The sequence below is a fragment of the Athene noctua genome, chromosome 4 (genome assembly GCF_965140245.1).
Source record: "Athene noctua chromosome 4, bAthNoc1.hap1.1, whole genome shotgun sequence".
In the NCBI taxonomy this organism is placed as follows: Eukaryota; Metazoa; Chordata; class Aves; order Strigiformes; family Strigidae; genus Athene; species Athene noctua.
Genome location: NC_134040.1, coordinates 10,243,202 through 10,263,426, shown reverse-complemented (window position 1 = coordinate 10,263,426; position 20,225 = coordinate 10,243,202). Strand labels below are relative to the sequence as shown.

Below are 20,225 nucleotides of genomic sequence, written 5' to 3'. Positions count from 1 at the left end.
AGGAGAAGTAGTCTGAGTATTCAAGTGAAGAACAACAAAAATAGAGATTCAAATTTGAATGTGAATACTAAGAATTTAAAGAACCAAGATAGACTCAAAGAATTATTTTAAGTTAATGTGTTATTCAGGACAATTCAAACTGAATTCTGATTTAATAGCAACAAGGTCACAACATTGAAGCAAAAGCATTTACTTGCACTTATTATTTGGTTTTAGGAGGTTTCAGGGGCACAGTATGAGTCTTCATGATTGGAGGTGAAAGCTTGTTGCAACTAGGAATCACCCACCATATTACTAATGAACCTATGTTCTTATTGAAAATATTTGCAGTGAAAAACAAGTCCAATATTATGTTATAAACACCATAACTTACAATACAATAAACATGAAGATTGTAAATAATTACAAACTGAAGTGTGGTTTTCTTCCTGGAAGAAAATCAAGTCTGATCATTCACTGAGAACAACAATATAAATTATTTTTATGATGTAAAAATCACATGTTGCAGAAATAAATTGTATGGAGCTGAACACAGAATCACCTTTAGACTAATGTTGATCATAGCATTCTAATCAGAGGAAACCATGTTATTTATCTCCCACTATTCAAGAATTAAAAATCCTTACCATATTTCATTTGTATTTCTCTAAAAACAGGAGGCTAAACAGTGAGTTTCCCTAACTCCAATACAGAAATGTGAAGATAGGAACTGAAACTGGAATATGTCTTTCTCTCTTGCTTCCTGAGTGGTTTTGTAGAGATTATGTTCTCTTTTAACACCTTGGTTTTAAACACTATCAACTACCTGGCACTCCAGCAATTTATTTATACATTTCCATCACACCAAAAGAAGATTCTATCTTTATACATACAGTGGTTCAGACAGACCTGAACTACTGTCAAAGTAACGATTTACTTCTGCTCTTTAAAATTAATTTTCTATTCCTTTAGTGCTAATTTCCTGATTCCCTATTTGTATATTGAAATACCGAGTGACAGCAAAATGCAATAAATGAAAAAAAATGTATCCCAGCAGTGACTGCATATGTTATCTGCTTCATCTACCTGGATTACAAAAACACAGGGAATGATGGGTGCTTTTCCAAAGCAGTACACAGGAATCAGATGTGCGGCCGCCATTACTGTAAATGGACTGTGTAAAGCTAAATCCCACATACAGCTAGAAAAACTAACTCTTGATAGCAGTATCTCATGCCATCATTTCTCTATAAATAAAGATGGCCAACTACTTATATACACCAATGTATGTACAGAGCAATGCTTCTGAATTGCTCTGGAAGCAGACTGTGCACCCAGAGGTTTTCCAAACAGATTTCTTTCTCAAAGCTTGAGACAAGATTTCCTACAATGAGAGAATATGTTCAGATGGGAACACTGATATTTAAATAAAATTATAAAGATGCATTAAGAAATAAACCTAATAATAATCAAGAGGTTGCTGCTGCTTCTGTTGAAGTTAATGGATACTCTCCCATGCTATTCAAGAGGAACAAGATGAGAGTAGCTCACATAGTCTGATGCAAAGAACTGATATTTGATAGAAAGTTGTCAAATTTTCAGTTTTTTAACTAGCTATTTGGAAATAGTAAGTAGTGAGAAATCAAATGAAAGGAAACAGCTAGGGATGAATTTTCTAAGTGGCACATGGGGGCCAAGCAGTACCTTACAAATGTGGCCTTTTGGTTTTCTTTTGAAAATCCATGCACATTTTCCCAACTGAAAAATATCCAATTTCATGTGTTTTGTGTGAATTTACACTGTAGCAGCACGCTTCCCTGAGAATTCTGTGTGCCCTTGCCATGCCCAGCCCAGGGCAAGCAGAGCTTTCACGACAATACAGGATGAGACTGGGACAAGCCATGCTGGGTCAGTCTGGGAGCTCAAACTGATAGAAGGATCTGTCTTGCCTATCTTCTCTGTGACATCTGCCTCCTGTGGGCTTCCATTTGAAGAGAAAGATATATTTCTGATTTGATTAAGGCAGAGATCAGAACTGAATGTGCAAGAACCTTGAGGTGAGCAGAACAAAACCAAAGATGTGAGCAGGACTTGCTGTACAGTGACAACAGCACTGGAATCATCTTGAAGAGATGGAACTAGGATGGGATAAATAAGACCTGGGCAAGTAAGTGAGGGTAAGAGAAAGGACAGGGGTAGAAAGATGACGGAGCTTAGAACAGGACCCAGTTTATCTTTCTCTTCCATCTGACCAGTATTTGGCTAGCAGAGTATTCTGAACCTCTACAGTACAGCCAATTCCAAGCATTGTGAACTGCCAAAACGTAAAAATTTATACACAGTCTTTATGAAACAGCAAAATACACTATTCATATTTCACACAATGACATATTTTGGCTTTTAATTATTTATATAACCTTACATGTTAGTAAAATTAGAGCATCTAGAAATTAAGAAGAAAATCTTGCTGAAGAGTCACTATGCGAACCCCTGGACTGTGTCACCTTCACAGCAGCACAGTGAAACCAACAGAAACTCTGTGTTGGATTTTGAGCTGAATATTCAACAAAGACTGATTCTATACTTAGTAAAAGATCTAACATGGAAATCTACCAGTTACTTCTCACTATCATTTGCAAAGCAAGTCTGTTTTCACCCTATGGCTTCAACCCTTTGGATTTTATGTCTTTTTCTTTTTTTTATATGTTCATATTGTGAAGTCCTTCATTTTAACATGTATTTGCTTGCCCACTTTCACTTCTTTTCCTGTGCCTCACTTTACCAGCAGTTTTCACTGCTTTAATTTGGAAGGATTTGTACAAGTGTGGTATTATGCCCCTGGTAGACAGTTGATAGGGATATCTAGATTGAGACAGATTGTGCCTTCCCGACTCACTTCCTTAGGACTAAACCCAACTTCCTTGCATAACATATTCACATTTATCATACAAGAACCCTAAACCACAGTCTAAGATGCTGACCTCTCTCTGTGACATTTCCATGCTGTTGTTGTTGTCAGCTTAATTTCAACAATGCTAAAACAAAACTTCAGTGCTCTCATGCTACTTCTTTCCTCAATTATTGGTACTATTGCCACTCTGCCTGTCAGTCAAGCCCATAACCTCGAAGGTCTTTTTTCATGTAGACTACTCTCCAGGATAACATAACCAGTTTATGTGCATGTCTTCTTCACTCTTTTTGAACAGTAGGTTTCAAGTAGTATTTTCCTATTGCTGCATAGCTAAAAAGCTAAGGCAGTGTCTCCAAATTTTCCATTTCACTGCAATAAACATCTCTTTCTTGGGTTTAACTAATCCAGTCTTTCTGGAATGTTATTGTTAGGATTGTTCTCCTACTCCATTGTTTTGGCCCACTTACTCCACTTGGCATCTCACAGTTGATTCTAGCACATAAAACGAAAGCTGCCTGTCTGGTATCAAGATGCTTCACAGCTCAGTTCCATTCTACCTATTATCTCTTATTCTTTACAGATGTCATCCCTCGTTTTTGATCGGCCAAGGATGCCCATCTCCTCATTTAATTTATTAGATTTCCAAACAAGTAATTTTACTTACCTTTGATCAGTTCCTACAAACAATTATATTGCTCTTTGAAACCGACTTAATTCTGACAGAGGTTTTGCTCTGCAAAAGTCCTTTGCTAAGCTGGTCCCTGCAGTTCAGGTGAGAATGTGTGGCTGTCAGAGATTCTTATCTCCAGGATCTGGCACTTGATAATACTGGCATCTGCAGTGGCTCCCACAGCCTAGCATTGGGGTGCTGAACTCCCTTGAACATATTCTGGAATGACCTGTGCATGATGCCTTTTTATTTTGAGAGAAATAACCTAGACCAGAATTGTTTGTTTCACCAGGAACAACCACAAACTGCTGGATAATAGGCTAAAAAGTGTATTTTATGTAGGTCGTCAACAGGTTATCAAAGAACTAAATAAGAGACCTCAGCTATCATATTAGAAGGATGTACAGACTACAAACATCCAAATACAATAAAGAATAGAAGATAGCAACTTGTAGAAAAGTTGAGTCTGATATACTGCGTACCTAAGTAAGCAAATAAATATAAAGAAAGCTGTGTCTTGTACTTATTTAGATTTGTGCTCTTGGAATCTGACCCTCCTGATTTTTGTCTAATCAGTAGTGCACAACACTAGATTTGTCATTTGTCATGCTCCTAGCATGAGACATACAGGCTCAAATCTAGTCCATGATTTAAAGTCACGGCATTTACCAGGATACAAACTGGAGGAAGTCTCTGCATGGGTCAGTTAATACCAGCTAATTGGTAAGTGGCCAAGCCCGGAAATGATGTGTACAAAAATGCTACAATATTTTTAGGATCATATACTTACTATGAAACAGAAAAGAAAGAAGTGAATTTTCCCTGGTGAATTACAATCACCCATTTGGTACTGAAACAAAGCTAAATTTTATATAAACATAGATTTTACTTTTTATTTCCTTGGATAAATTTGCAGCGAAAGTACTATGTACTAAGTGAGCTGAAACTATCCCAGAGAAACATTGCTGCCTTACCTTTGGCATGTGCTATCGTCCCTGTTCTTCCCCTTTTGAAAGAGTTTTTTATTAAACTTAAGATTCATGTTTCTCTAATGGAGTTACTGCTTCTTTTGTCTTTGTATCACCTTTCCTGGGCTGAGAGGAACAATGATCTGAATATTAATTTTTAGAAGTATTTATTTTGGCAGCAGTGGTAGCTGAATTTACCTGCTCTCTGCCCAGTGAAAAATTATTTTGAAATTGGATCAGTTCCCTGATGTAATTCAGCATATGAATGCACAAAGAGTTATGCCAGTACTACAGAGCAGGAAGGCAGTGCCAGAAACTAGGGACCTGAGTGGAAACTGTTTAAGAAAGCAAGCACCCAAGAAATGTGTATGGATCCACTGCCTCAGCCTCTGATTTTCACGTCACACATCCATAGTTTTATATTCTTGCAGTCATTTATGTTTATGCAAAATTAATGTGAAAGACTATCTAACTGGATAGCAGTGTTTTAGACCTTACTGTCAGAATTGGAAATGAGCACCAGAGCTACATGGGAGTGTGGAATCAGAGCTTTGGCAATGTAGTTTGATAATACATGGCACGCACAGACAATAGCAGTCTAAACAATATTACTGTCTTCCCTTAGTGATTTTCTAAAGCTGATTCAATCCAGTAGCTGCATCAGCACAAGTCAGGGTGGCACTGAGGACAAAGTGATGGGAGGAGGTGACAGACTACGGTCAGGAAAGGATGGGAACCACTTCAGCCAGTATAGCTACCTATGGGCAAATCTTGGTCTGGTTACTTGCAGCATTAGATTAAAATCAAGTAGTTGACTTACTGTCACTTGCCTTCCGTCCCACTGTTCTGATGGTCACTTATGTCCTCAAAGCAAGAATACCTGATCCTGTGAGTCAGCTTCTGAGCTGCATTTGTACATTCAAATGGGTGCTGTTGACAGAAACTTCTATTTGGAAGGAGGGAAGAAGATAGGAGCTACAAAACAGCTTAGTAAGAAGTAGAAGAGAAGCTTTCCCTACCACTGACAGATTCATTTTAGAAAGTTCTTGCTTTCCTGTTTTTTGTTGCTACTCAAGCAGTTTTTCAATCCCTCTGATCTTTACTTCCTTGTTTTCTGGTGATAACCGTAAGAAATTTGGACTGTACTCATGAATGAAAAACATCACTGTAAGAAAAATCTATGAAAGTTACTACATGTTAGAAAACAGGTATCTTTATATTTAAAATCACATAGTAAACCCAAGTAAGCTATGTAAAATAAACTGAAACTTACTATACCTTCAACATCTTAGCTGATTCATTCAAGAAATCCTCCACGCTCTGATTTTCAGGGTTAAATTTGTTAAGCTGTTGGACTATTATTGCAATATGTTTTCCATGGCTGACCATCTTCACCATGGAGAATCCTATAAATATAGCAAATAATTAATTTTTCATGCCTCCTTCGGTTGTAGCATAATGTATGTTGATAGGCTCATAGAGAAGATATACTGCAGCAATGTAGAAGAGAACATTTAGGTCAAGCTTTCAAAATCACAGTTACTCAGAACAGCTATCAGGAGAAATGAAAATACGTACAAACATCAATAAAACAGAAGACATAATTATATATTTCTTATTCTGCAAATGTCTCAAAAGATCCTTAGGATGATACCTAAAAGGCTTTCTGTGTCAGGTTATTTGACGAAAAATCATTAAAGTGATACTAGAGAAAAGCATGAATTTTTGCACATGTGCTACACAGGTCCCATTTAATACATTGCTCTTCCCAGTGAGATGCAACTGAAAGCTAAATTTGAGTCTTAAATCTTATCACATGTTGCTATTAACAGCCTATTTTTCCGAAAGAACAAAAGAATAGGAACAGAGAGGAATTATAAGCAAGCAGTGAGACAGTGTTGGTCAGCAAGCCGGGCAGCGATCACAACACATCTGTTAGTCCAGGCCACCATCAAGGTTTTTGAAGGCACAGCAGTTGGTCACTTTTTACACTTGATGCTTTGTATGTGAAATGATGGGTTTACATCTATCTCACATGATGTCTTACTCATATACATAAGAGTCTGCAGAACTGGCTACCTCAATTTTAACGTTAACATGACAAGAACTAGAATGCATTTGTTTATACACGTGCATATGTTGTATATGAAAGACCAATGACAGCAATGATCAGGGCTGAAAGTCATTAATCTGGTTTAGCAATGGGAAAAAATGAGCACAGAAGTAATTTTCCACAGTGAAAATAAAAACAAATTTTTGAAAATCATTCTTGTATTTTATATATCATATTGTGATGTTAGAAAAGACTGCTTGATCAAGATGATTCATTCCCACTGCGGTAAAGATAATTAATTTGTTTTAAAAGGATATAATAACATTTCCAAATACAGTATTTTTGTACTCTGCCTTTCAGCACTGCCATATTCAATAATAAATGCCTAAACAGCACTTTTAATTACAAATCTCAGACCGCCGCAAAAAAGAGTCTGTCTGTGATTATGTTCAATACAGGCATTTAGTTACCTGGTATGATCAAGGCAAAATGTCCAATTAAAAAAAAAAAAAAGTCCAGCAAAACAGGGCTGGATCATGACAAGGGATGGCAAATAAAAAGACAGGGCTGCTGTGTCTCTGTCACAGGGGGAATCACCATTTCTCCACTCCTCTGAGAATCATGATCTGTTTCTCTGTACCTGCCAAGGTTCTTACACTCACAAGGGATTTTCGATAAGAGAGAAATATCCCTGTACTCATTCAGGCTGAATCATAATTCAGGCTCCAACAGGTCTACCAGTGACAAATATTTTTTTCTTCTGGCATAGCAGAAATAAGTTTGAGCTCTCATGCTGTGTACATGCTGATATGCAGCCCTCCCCTCCAAATAACGATCATTAAAACCAAAAACTGGAATATGCAAACTAAGACATAAAGTAATGCTTGAGAGCTCTGGACATATAGGGGTTCTTAAGAGAAAGAACTTCACTTGTGATTGTATTTAAACAAATTGCTAATATTAACAACAATGCTTTGAAACACACATATCAGGAATAAAATGCTTTGCATTATGACATGCACCCTTATTTCCACACAGCTATTTAGAAGAATATCCTGATTGCTATGTATAAAAATGATATAAACTTATACTATGTACAAAATGGTAGAAATTTTCTTCTGTTACCAGATGTAGAATTTCAGTTCAAAGAGGTAAGAGCCTGACTTAGCCTTCTTTTACAATGGAGCTTGGAGATATTTTGAAAGCAATTACATAGGATAAGGCTGGCCACAATAGCAGGGATGGTTTTAATGACTTGAAAGATTCATTTAGGTTTTACATTTGCTCCTATGTTCCTAGACTAGAAAGACTGCGATTGCATGTCTTCTGATGAAAGCTGTCCTTCTTAAAAAGAGGGCTGAACTAAGCCTCGCTGCAAAATTCCATCAGATCAAGTAGGTACTGCTCAAAATGGAATAGGTGTTTCTCTCAGCTGTGCACTAGAAGACCACGCACTGAATACAGAGGACAGTTGTCCCAGTGGTTACATCCAGCCATTCTGGTTTACTCTGGATCAGTGACTGTCACCTGAGCATAGCAGGGAGCAGTCCTGGGCACAGATCCTCTTTTCAGCAGATTTCTCGCCTAAGGCAGCAGAGCACCAGATGGAAAATGTTCACCCTTGAGCACCTATAGCCTAGATCTTACGTTTATTTTTAATTTGCATATATTTCTATGTTTTGTGTACCTACAACTATTTTACTTGACACAGTATTCTTTTATCTAGTATCTTGTGGAACTTTACAATTCAATATTCATTGTACGAAACCTTCTGCAAATAAGTTGTACCATATTTAAGAGATAGGTAAGCCAAAGGACACCAAGGCTGGCTGCTCGCCCGAAATCACAACAGTTGATGAAAACTCTGGGAGCAGAGCCCAACGATTCTGTCTACAGTATAACACAGGCCCCGTTGGTCTTTTCTATTGTATGTATGAACACATAACAAAAGAGTGAAGCAGTTATAAGCCTGCCCGGGGCACCTGACGCTTTCACGCATTAAGCATTTTACCCATTTTTGTTTCCGGCGGTGTCATACACGGCTACAAGCACCCTGCAGCGCGCTGACACCCTGGGGCCCCAGGGCGGGCGGCGCCGCCTGAGGTTAACTACGCGAGGGCGCAGCGGCCCCCGCCGGCAGGGGCGGCCCCTCCGCCCGGCGCTGCCCGGCCCGTACCTGACCGTCCCCTCTCTCAGCGCGGTGGCGGCGGCGGTGCAGACCTTCCACCCGCACAGACCCCGCGCTGCGACCGCACCGCCGGCGGCGCGGCGCGGCCCGGTGCCGTTGCTAAGGGGCGCAGGGGCCGCTGGGAGCTGTAGTTCTCCCCCGCGCCCGCCTTCGTGTTACGGAACGGCCCGATCGGGGGCGAAGAACTACCCGGCCGGGAAAAAACATGGCGGTGATTGTTTGCCGCCGTTGCCAAGCAACTCGTCCCGCCCCTCCCGGAGCGTTGTGCTGACGGGAGCTTAACCCGCCGCCCGCCCCGCCCCGCGGCCGGGCGGGCACAGCTTTGCCGTCCCGGAGCGGACCCGGCCGGCGCGGCCCGCGGAGGAGAGTCCGGGTCCCGGCAACCTCCGGGCCGCGGCGCGGCGCTCCGCACCGCCGGGGGCGGGGCGTGCCGGGGCACGTCGTGTCCCTGCCCGCTCCGCGTGTTACGCAAATGAGAGGCCGCGTGGGCGGGGCGAGCCCCCCGGGCCGCCACCCGATTGGTGGGGGGCGCCAGCGGGGCGGGAGAGCGTGGGCCTGGCCTTGCGCGTGCGCCGGGGTGGGGGGGGCTGGCGCGCGCGCTGCTGCCGGCCGCGCGATGGTTCGGGGGCTGCCAGCGGCGCGCGGAGCCCGCGGAGCCGGCGGCCGGTCCCTGCGCTGAGGGCAGCGCGCCGCGCCCGCGCTCCGCGGCGCCCACGGCGGCCTCTGCCCTGAGGAGGAGGAGCAGCAGCAGCAGCAACAACGGTAACGGCGGTGGCGGCGGCGGCGGCGGCGGCGACGACGACCCGGCGCAGCCTCCCGGCAAGGGGCAGGGCTCGCCCCGGTCCCCCGAGCGTCGCAGGCGGGGAGCCGGCAACCCCTGTGGCAGCGGCAGGCGGCGGCGGGGTGGCAGCGGCCGCGGTGATGATGAACAGGTTCAGAAAGTGGCTCTACAAACCCAAGGTAAGTTGTGAGGGGCCGCCGGCTCCGGGTGGGCGCCGCTGCCCGGCCGTGCCTCCGCCGGCCTCGCCCCGGGGTCACCCTCACCCCGCGGCTGGGAAGCGGAGGCGCGGCGGGGGGACGCGGAGACGGGCGCGCAGCCGCGGCGCTGGCGGCCGTGGGTCGCCTCGCGCTGGTGCCTCCGGCAGCCTCCGCGGAGGTGGCGGGAGGTCGGCGCGGAGCGGGGCTGGGTCCGCCGGCTGTCGGACGGCACGGCCCGCGGGGGGGAAGGCGGGAGGCGCTGGGCGGTGCGAGGCACCGGAGCGGGCCGGCGGCTCGTCCCGGCGCGCGCGGAGCGGCTGGCCCGCTGCGGGGGGGAGATGACGAAGCAGAGCCTGTGCCGTGGTGCCGGTTGGACCCGGCGAGAGCACGGCCCGGGCCGGGCGGGGGCTTCTCCTCAGCGCCGGTGTCGCTCCCGGGGCGGGGGGCGCCGGCCCCGCGGAGCCTCCGGAAGGGCTGCGGACCTGCCGGCGCGCCCCGCGGTGGGCACCGCAGCGCGGAGGCGGCTCTGCCCAGCCTCTGCCTTGGGAGTCCTGCCCCGCTGAACGCCCGGCGGCTCTTTGCTGTGGTTTGCGTGTAGCCTGAACGCGGGGAGAGACGGCTCAGGTGCTCCTGTTCGGCTCTTCATGCTATATGCGTGCACCTGCGAACTTTTTAAGTTAAAAAAATGTTGAATAGTGCTCTGTAGGTGTGTATTTTCTGCCCTTTTCTGCTCGCTTTGAAATTCTTGGCAGTAATCCAAGAATCATAGCTTGCTTTGTAATGAAATTATCTTCTGGCACGAGTTAAATAACAACTGTCTGGAGAGTAATCTTGTCTCACATGTGATGTTCAGAACGCGGATGAAGGGCATTATATCTACAGCATCCTCTTTTGGTCCAGGCATTACAGCAGTCAGTATAGTTATTCACTTTACAAAGTATTTGTTTTATTTTTTGCCCCCGTCTGTCACTACCACCCTTTTTTTCCTTGGTTTTAATTTCAGTAATAGTGTTAAGCCTCATTTTTGTAAACCTTCCATATGCACAGTCTGAATTACAGCCAGTATGCTGGAGTTTAAAAAAAAAACAAAACGCCAGGTGATAGTGCAGAATGAAAGTTCAGATTGTGCTGGTGTTACGGATTTTGTACGTAGTCATAAGCGTGGTGGGTACTGTTGAAGAACACATGCTTGTGTGATATTGCTGCTATTAACTGAAAGGAAAATAATTTAGGGATTAACTGAAAATACAGTAACAAATTACAGATAGCTTTCAGTAAACTGTTATTTATGTTTTATACGAAGGAACAACTAAGAAACAGTTCATGAAAAAAATATTGGTAATCTTAAATGCAGAAGAAATTATTGTAGATATAGCTTTTGTCACTATTTTTTATTAAAACTAATTAAATTTCATGTTCATTTTCTTGCTAATGGAGATTTCGTCTTTTATGATAAAACTTACTTTATTAATATACTTCTCTGTTGTGTGCTGTATGTTCAGCATCCAAGGTCTGTATCAAACAGTGTATGCTTATATTGCTATAGGACTGTTCTGTGGTAGAGGAACTTTTGAAGCCTGTCGCATGACACTGGGCCTCATAAATCAGTAACACCTACTGCTGTTGGTTTAAAACCAGCACCATGTCCTTTTTATTGTATATTTATATTTTTTGGGGGAATAGTTTTTTTTCGTTTCGGTGGCTTACTACATAATTCAGAATAAACTACTGGCGAATTGTGGTAGCGTGGCTTCCTTGATGATACAAGCATTTTTTCTGATGTGCCTACTGAGTTGGTATGGGTAATATAATTACACATGCAGAAGTTTGAACAGCGTTTTTTTGGTAGAAAGTAAGGTCACATTTAGAGGCTGTAACTTTCCTGGTTATACTACTTGCTTTCCTGTTTTGTCAAGGAATCTCTAGGATTCCTTCCTGTATGGTTAGTGGGTTCCACAGTCTATTTTGAAGTGGTTTTGAGGAGAATGTATTTTGAAGATTACTTTTCTGAATATTTATTCTGGTGGGGGCTATCACCACTAGTGACATATGTTGCTTAGTTATAATCCTCTGTTAGGTACTATGGATGCCAGTTACATTTTATCAGTTAGATTTTGCTACCAACGATGGGACATGCTGCTTCTGAAGTATTCCAGATCTTACTATCCTGTAATTGGACTTCTGCCTGGCAGCGGATTTAGATGGTACTGGGCATTTGCCCTGCGACTTTGCTTGCTGCTCAGAGATGAATTTGAAGGTGGGGTGGATGACATCAGAGTGCAGCAAATTCACAGTACAGCCCGTTCAGAAACCTGAATACATGGTTTAGCTTAATCCCAAGGGAACTATTTCATAATTCTTACTAAAAAAACCCAACCCCCAAATATGTAAATTAATTCAGCTTAATCTTTGTAAATGGGGGCAACGAGGAAATGGAATAGAACAGATATTGCTTAACAGGATGGAATTACGAAACTATCAGGATAATCATCAAGTTACTGTAAGATGCAGGGACCTGCATCTAGGCAGAGCTATTTACTTGGTAACTGCTGCATCTCTGAACATACCAAGGATGGGAGAGAAAATGTGGGTGTAGGAAGTGGAAGGTCTTGACTAATGTTGTGAGCATGTCATGAGAACAGCATGATTTTCCTGGATTCTTGTTCAGTCAGTGCTCTTCCTGTCCAGCCCTATTCTTCAGGTATGCTGATATACCAGATTTTAATAACCCAGATCAAATGCCGATGGCCGAGGTAACCAGAGAATGAAATAAATAGCAGTGACATGATCTGGATAGCTGGTAGGAGGCAGACTTCTAGCTGATGTATTCGAGACAGAGCAGAGATGAGATTTTGTTTCCAACCTCCTGTGCCACATCGATTGTTATTTAATTTTTCAAATGTGGTCTGTAAGATGTGTTTTCCTTTTGGGGACTGCAGACTCAATGCATTAGGGTTTTGGAGGGAAGGCTGGTGTTTGCTTTTGAACCAGGAGGAAATGCAGAGGAGTGATTTGAAGCAATAGTGTTCTTGAATTGCAGCACACTGGTGGAACAATAGTTACCTCTGTTTGACCTCTTCGGGACACTGCAGTCTTCCCAGGCACTGCCACCTTTCTGAGACAAAGGGTGATTCCTTCTAAATCAAAATATTTGTCTATATGCACAGATATAATATAAATATTTCCCGTCACTTCAGGGAATTTCTTATCTTGTACTTTCTGCTGCTGGAGCATTCCACAGGTGTCAGGTCAGAACCTGCTCCCAGGCAGATCTGAGCATCCAGCAAAAATACGGAACTGGACTGGTTTTGCAGAGTTTTGAAATGCTTTTGGTATCTAAAGTATTCAGAGTAATTTCTGTGAATGTTGCTGCTTAAATCTAGAGACTAGCTTGAAAAAAAGCATGGGTAACTAGCTCACCAGGTAGCTCTTTTGAATTGAGCTCAAGTTTATTGATATTTTGAAAGAACTCTTGAGTGTTTGACGGGGAAAAAGAATTCTGTCTCTAACAACAACTTCAAGATGTTTTTGATCTGTTTAGCATAACAGACTGAGACGTCTTCAGTGCATGTTTATTTTTCATGTTATTTTTTAAAAAATATTGCTCATTTTGTTTACGCTTGTGACTCAGAACACGTTTTTACCTGGGGAACAAAAGCCAGGAATATGTCCTTTCATTAGACCTTACCTTTGTGGTGTTCCTATAATTCACACAAAATTCATAGCCACTGGTAGTAAAGATACTGCTTTGTGAAAACTTTGTGCCATTTAAATAATGCTCACAAGACTTGCATAAGCCTGGAGGTTTTGTGTGTGGTATTTTTTTAGCACTCCTCTAAGATTGACCAAGGTACAGCTGTGACATTATTGTCTGTTTTAAATAAAAGACTGCGTAACTCCCATGGAGATGTGAAGATAGGTTTATGGAAATGGCCCCAATTTGTAGCTAGGAGTGAACACTTACTGACAAGTAGGTACTCAGCAGACCTCTTTCACATGCTTCAGAGGCTATGCATCTTCTCCCACTGGAGTGCTTGGAGATGCTGAGAATTGTGGTTGCTATCTTCCTGGGTATTTGTTTTGAAATACTTTTCATTGGTTTCTTTTAAAAAGCTGATAATTACTTTCTGTAGCTGGGTTAGCAGATACACCTTCAAGACAAGACGTTCTTGCTGCCTGTTAGCATGTTTCTGCAATGGTGCTGTCTAATGAGAAGTAACATTTAGGGATACGTGGAATGGCATGTACTTGCACAAACCCAGAAACAAGCCTTGTCCATAGAGCCTTTAACTTTCTTAAGGTCATTTTACTAAGCTGCACTTTACGAAAGTAAGCCACAGCTAGTAGCAGTTGATAATAATAATAATTGTTAAAGGACTTTGAACAAAAGATAAGTATGCTAATTTAAAAAAAAAGCTTAAAATAAGAGATAGTAAATAGATATCTTGGAAGAACTCATGCAAGTAAGAGGAAGAGAGCATTTCTAGGGGATCCAAAGCAATCCCCTAAAGTAGAAAAGTGAGAGCCAATGACAAAAAAAATTAATTGAATGACCTCTAGGAGCTTCTGCATTGCTTTGCACAACAAGAAGTGTTTAAAGAAAGTCCTAGGTGAGTGTTGGAACATGAAAAGCTGTGCATATGTTAATCTTTCTCAGCAGTATTGTCAGGGTTATTTAGTGGCAGCGCCAACTCAAGTAAAAGATGGGAAAGACAATAAGAAATAGTCAAAGGTGATTTTTTTTTTTAAGTAAGAGAAGAAACATGTTTTTACAAATTTAGTAGGAAAAAAAATTGATTGTAAGTAGAAAAAGAGGAAGGGATCTTAAAAGATTCGTAGAAGCTTGAACTTTAGAAGGATAGAAGATAGTAAAAAAACACGCAGTCAACTACGTGTTTTAGCATACTGCAATGATTGTTTTTAAAGTTGGGTCAGCAGAATGAGATGCAGGAAAAGGGAGAATTATTTTAAGTGGTGTTTTCATGGATAGAAATGGCCAGAAATGAAAAGGGACGAAGCTACTGGGGTAGCTAAGCAACTATTGAGACTAGTTTTGGAGGAGAGAATGAAAAAGGAAGAGTGATGTTACAGAATCATAGGTAGGAAGCAGTTAGCATCTTATTTTTGCTGTGATTTCCATATCGTAAAAGTGAAACGTTTGCTTTTCACAGAAGAGAACTAGAGAGAGTTCAGTCTTGGGAAAAATGTCTTAGAGAAAACTACTTAAATGAAGAATGAAAGAAAAGGTAAACCCTATTTGTAGCATAAAGCTTCTTTTTACTGGTGCCATACAGTAATCAAAGCCTTTGGGAATAGCAGTTTGTGAACAAAACTTGTTAATACAAGTATGGCATAAAATAACATCTAATGACTTTCAGAGACAGAAGAATGAGGAGTTTTTCTTATTTGGGGAAACAGCAGTTACTAGATTTTTGGAAGTCTTCACTGTTTTCATGATCAGCTTTTTGATCTCAGTTATCTGCCTAATTATTCTTGTTGCTACTGTCTGATCAGAGGCTGCAGCTCTTGAACCACATTAATCAGTGTTATTGATAACAATCCTGAGGAAGGCAACTTATAAATCATCATACATTATTCAGTTTTAGTGTTTTGCATGCTGAATTGCTTCATTTTAGAAGCACCATCTAGTGGTTTGAACACAAGTGTGGAAACGTCACTGTTTTATTCTAGCTTTGCAGCTGACTGAAGATAATTACTTGCAGTCATATTGGTTTTGAGCCTTGATTTTTACCTGTGTCTGAAAAAGGGAGGTAGGTAACTATTGCAGTTGTCTGTTAAGATAATTACTTAGCTGTTCTTAATTACTCTGGTGTGAGAGAAGTACATACACCTTGCAAAATTATTTTTGATGTGGATTACTCTGAGCAAAGTCATAGTATATCAGATCAAAGGTCCATCTAGCCTGGTGTGATGTCTGGTGGTTATCTCTTTCTCTGTGTCCTGTAACAGCTGCCTAGGGGGAAAAAAGATGAGATGAATAGAAACTGATATTTCCCTTGGGCCTTTTTTTAAACTTATGGTAGTCTGCAGCATAGGAGTTTGCTGAGCTGCAGATTGTACCCTTATCGTTCGATAGCTTGCAAACATTTTTCCTTAAAATGTCTAATAATTTTTCAATTAGTTTATACTTCTTGTCTCCGTAATGACTACTGTCTTCTCAGTGCTTAGAGGTGAGTTTCATTCTAGTGTGAGATAAGCATTTTCTTTATAAGCTTTTCCAAGTCAGCTACTGGTGTGACCTAATGTGTCCCTTGTCCTGTAGACTATCTTCTGTTCTTTCTCTTGGAAACTTGATTTGGATGTTTAGATTCTGTCCCTCTCCTCTTCCCATGTGCTGCTACTTAAAAGAATTTAGAGAAAAACAGTTTTTAAACATCACAATGCATCCTTCCTAGGTTACTTTAAAAGAATGACAAAACAAAAAAACACCCAGCAAAAGTTCCCTTTGCATTGGACCACAGAAAAATATTTTTTCTAAACTGAAAAATAAACAGTGCAAGTACTTTTGACATGCTTCATTTCATTGCTTTAATAGTTACAATGATCTACTTTCCTGACAGTTGTGCTAGCAACATTCATTTAAATGAATTCACTAAAACTATTTTTAAATAATGATGTTAAAAATTAATTAATTAAAGGCTGGATATGTTAGTTTGGCTCATGTTTGAAGACTGACCAACCTTACTGCACGTGAAAGAGCAGGTTTGTTCAGCTTGGTTGTTTTATTGGAGGATGCTGCTAAATTGGAGTCTGTTTTACCTGTTCTCAGATGAGTCTTTGTTTTCATCTTGAAAGTACAAACTATTCCAACTCTTTATTGTATCTAAAACCACAAGCAGGGCATTGTTAGTATAATGGCCATATGCACCCTGCTTGCAATTCAGGGAGTGAACTGCTGCATTCCCTGCTAGTTGAAGCTGTTGAATCCTACAAACTCAACCTAACTCAGCTAAAGCAGAGCGCTTATGTCTGATGGATAGCTCAGTGTAATAGAATACGGTTTTCCTTTGAGGCAATGTCAGCTGCCTGCTGTTTGAAAACAAGTGAGTGGCAAAAGTTGTAATGCAGTGTACAGAGGTCTAGATTTAGGATATAGGGAAGAGTTAATTTTGGGGGAAGACAGAATGTTTGGACCACTTAAAGATATTGGTATACCTTGCTGCTATAACTGGAAGGTCTTGCTCTCATTTATTTATTTTGATGATGTGGGTCAGACTTACTACATCCTGTCTTTGTATTTCTGTTCTACCCTGCAGGCTGTAGGGTTTTCCTTCTTGTCTCCCCAGTAGTCAGTGACTTTTTTTGCATTGCTTCCTCAGGCCCCTAGCCTGGCAATTCTTCTTGATCTTTCTGATCCCATCGATGGTGGTTCTCACTCTGCTCTACATTGACCACCCTTTCCTCCCTGTAGTATTACTGCTTTTGATCCTGTTAGGAATAAGATGCCCTGAAAAGCTGATTGTCAGAAACTGAGTTCTGAAATAGGATTCTGCTGTGAGGCTATGGAAGTGCCTAACAATCTACAGCAAGGGTAGTTGACCTCTGGGAGTGTCATGTAGGGACTGCCTCTAACTTTGCTTTGTCTTTGGAAGCCATGAGCGCATTTTTTCTTTTTTCTTGCAGGGCCTTTGTTCATACTTGATAGTCATTCAGAATGAATAATGTAAGAGTGAGCATCATGCCAGTTCCATGCACACCATGCTGGGTGGATGAATGAAAGGAAGGCAAATGGGGAAAAGGACAGGTGAAGGAGATAGGGTGGATGAAAATGCTTGGCATAAAAATGTAAGAAAAATAGTTTGAGGGAGGAAAAAGAGGGTTTCTCTCCTTTCAGAATGCCTGCTCTTTATTTTCAAATGGGACACAGATTAATTAAAATTGGTGATGTTTATGCTGGAATGTGTTAATTCCTGCCATCGACTGGCACTTTGATCTCTGACAATTATAGGTGGTTGAAGCTAAACCAACCGGATGCTCAGGGTGTTCTGCATTTCTGCTTTGCATTCTTCTAATTCTCACCTTCCTTTTAATGTAGGAAATGTTTCCTGACTTTCCGAAGTTCATCAGATGTTCAAAAACCCAGTTTATTCAGGATATTGTTTCTGGCCATGAAGGAGCTAAGCATGAAAGGGGTATTACATGCTTGTCTACAAGTGGCTTTTGGATGTTTGTCATCTAGGAATTTCTTATAGGAATGGTATGGGCTCTTACATCAGTACCTCTTTCTCTAATTCTCCTTCTGTAAGCACCAAACTCCTGGCAGAAATTTCACTTTGCTCTTTTAGTCCAGTTGCTGGAGTTTGTGTGCTCTTACCATACAAATGAGAACATATTGGCATGCTTCCTATACAACCTTCCAAATCCTCTCAAAGCACTGTCTGCTTTCACTTTATTTTCCAGATTCATTCATGTGAGTGCCTTCACTGTTGAGCATTTTATTTAATGTTTTTTTCTATAGCTGGACCAGTATACCTGAACCAGTTGACAGTCTTGCAAAAGTATCTTGATGCAATTGAAATCATGTCATTTTTTTGGCATGAGATGGATGGAAGCCCTTTTGGAATAAGGAAGAATAATATTATTCTAATATTATTGAGTAGGAAAAAATGTAAAAGGCTGTCAAATGTAATCTCGAACCCATGATTTATTTTGCATTGTACTTTAAGGAATCTTGCAGGTCCTCGCTGAGGTGTAAGAGATGAAGTGAGAATGGTAACTAGGTCTTTCTATGTCCCTTGGTAATGGCTGGTTCATCTTTGAACATGGTGTTTGTGTGGTTACATGAGTGTAGATCCTGTAAGGACGTGTGATACCATGGGTGAAACGTATTGCGTTCTTGCAAGTATACTCATAGGCTCTGTTGGGTGCTTGTAAAGAGGTATTAGAAGGTTTTGCATTGATTGTTTTTGATACGTATGCTTCTGGTGGAAAGTTTGGCCAGATCTGGAGATGTGTTTTGAAGACTGTAGGTAGCAGTGGATTCTTTCAAGGAATGATTTTCCTGTGCACCTCATAGCTATCTTATAATTGTTGTGTAAAATTGAGCATAGGAATGTAATGTCATGATCAGAAGTCAATTATTGGAACAGAGCAGATTATTTGATGTGCCTTACATTTAAAAGTGCTCATTGTTTACTGACAGGTGTTCACTGGTGTAATTGTTAATTTGGCTAAAATTTTCTTTATATTGCAGTGATGATTAAGCATTTTCTTCAGAATGGATGTGTTGCTGTTGGAGAATCTGGTTTCAGATATCATGGGGTGTTTAGGAGGTATTTTATGGAAGGGCATTTTTTGTAGTTTTACTGTATTTTGATAGGTTTTTTTGCTAGTTGTTTTGTCTAAGCAGTTGACTGAGTATATTTAAGGATGCAAAATTATATCCAGAGGAAATGTCCTCAGTTTCAGTAAAACTTCTTTTTATTTTTGTGGGGTTTTTTTTATATGGAGTTTTTTGTTGTAGTTGGGTGCTTTTAGTTATTTTTTTTTGCTTAGGGTGTATCATACCACTCTGTATCCAAAAGTTTTGTATACTGTTTGTGATAGCTTCTCTTTCCCTAACAAAGACCCCTAGAATTTTTCCCCCCTAGAATTTTTTTGTTTTGTACATAGTTCTGGACTTGCTACAAATTTTTTCCCTCTTCGGTCAGGATACTTGACACACATTGTACCTGATAGGAGTGGTGACAGTAAGAAGACAGGTACTGAAGTAGAAAGGCAGTAGGCTTTTTTCACCACTTCTATCACTGAAAGAGGCAAGGAAGCAAGGCTTGTTATTGGGCATTTAGCTTTATTTCAGAGCACATATTCCACTGATGCTTTAATTTTTTTGTCCAGTTACTTTAAAAGGTGTATTTTCTCAGTTAATTTGCCACAGTATTTCCTTAGACAGTTTCTTTAAGAAAGCCTTAGCCTTTATCTATTTTTTCAGTTGATTTCTTCTTTTCCTGTTGAACTTTGAGAGTTACTATTTGGTGCTTTCCTAGTAGACAGTGATCTGTATAGTTCATAACATGAAACTAGTAAATGTTAAAATAACTCATAACTCTGAATTTTTAGATATGGAACTGGGATGCAACTTTTTAAAGAATGCACATTTAAAAAGTCATGACATGGTTTTGTGGCATAAAAAGAATAAAAGAAATTTTTGCTCTAAATCAGAAACGTTCTGTTAATTTATTGAGGTAATATGTGTATATCAATATATATGTACACATAAATTTACACACATATACATAATCTACTGCTCTGATGTTAACAAATAAATGTAGGTGAATTGAAGGTGCCTAGTTGCTTTTATTTCCTACCCAAAATAGAGAGGTAGTCCATTATTTAAATTCAGTTGACTTGGTCAGTGCTTAATAAGTTTTTCGATTAAATTAGAAAAAAAAAGTCTGATAGATATTCACAGTTTTTGAAGAAAGATGAACTGTGTAAGACTGTCATAAATAATACTT

At 40.9% G+C, this 20,225-nt stretch overlaps 2 protein-coding genes across 3 annotated transcripts in view; one reads left to right on the top strand and one right to left on the bottom strand.

The window, feature by feature from the left end:
• Window positions 1-8,860, bottom strand: part of CFAP99 (cilia and flagella associated protein 99) — a 62,192-nt gene extending 53,332 nt beyond the window's left edge. The window contains exons 1-2 of the mRNA XM_074903732.1: window positions 8,758-8,860; window positions 5,807-5,934 (exon numbers count right to left, since the gene is read on the bottom strand). Of these exons, the coding sequence (XP_074759833.1) occupies window positions 5,807-5,926 (120 nt within the window). The 5' untranslated portion in view covers window positions 5,927-5,934; window positions 8,758-8,860. The remainder of the gene's footprint in view (window positions 1-5,806; window positions 5,935-8,757) is intronic.
• A 537-nt stretch (window positions 8,861-9,397) lies between these two features.
• The window catches only part of ZFYVE28 (zinc finger FYVE-type containing 28), a 159,377-nt gene continuing 148,549 nt past the window's right edge, over window positions 9,398-20,225 (top strand). For both annotated transcript variants that reach the window (XM_074904400.1, XM_074904399.1), the window contains exon 1: window positions 9,398-9,729. In XM_074904400.1, coding sequence (XP_074760501.1) covers window positions 9,691-9,729 — 39 coding nt within the window. In that variant the 5' untranslated portion in view covers window positions 9,398-9,690. The remainder of the gene's footprint in view (window positions 9,730-20,225) is intronic.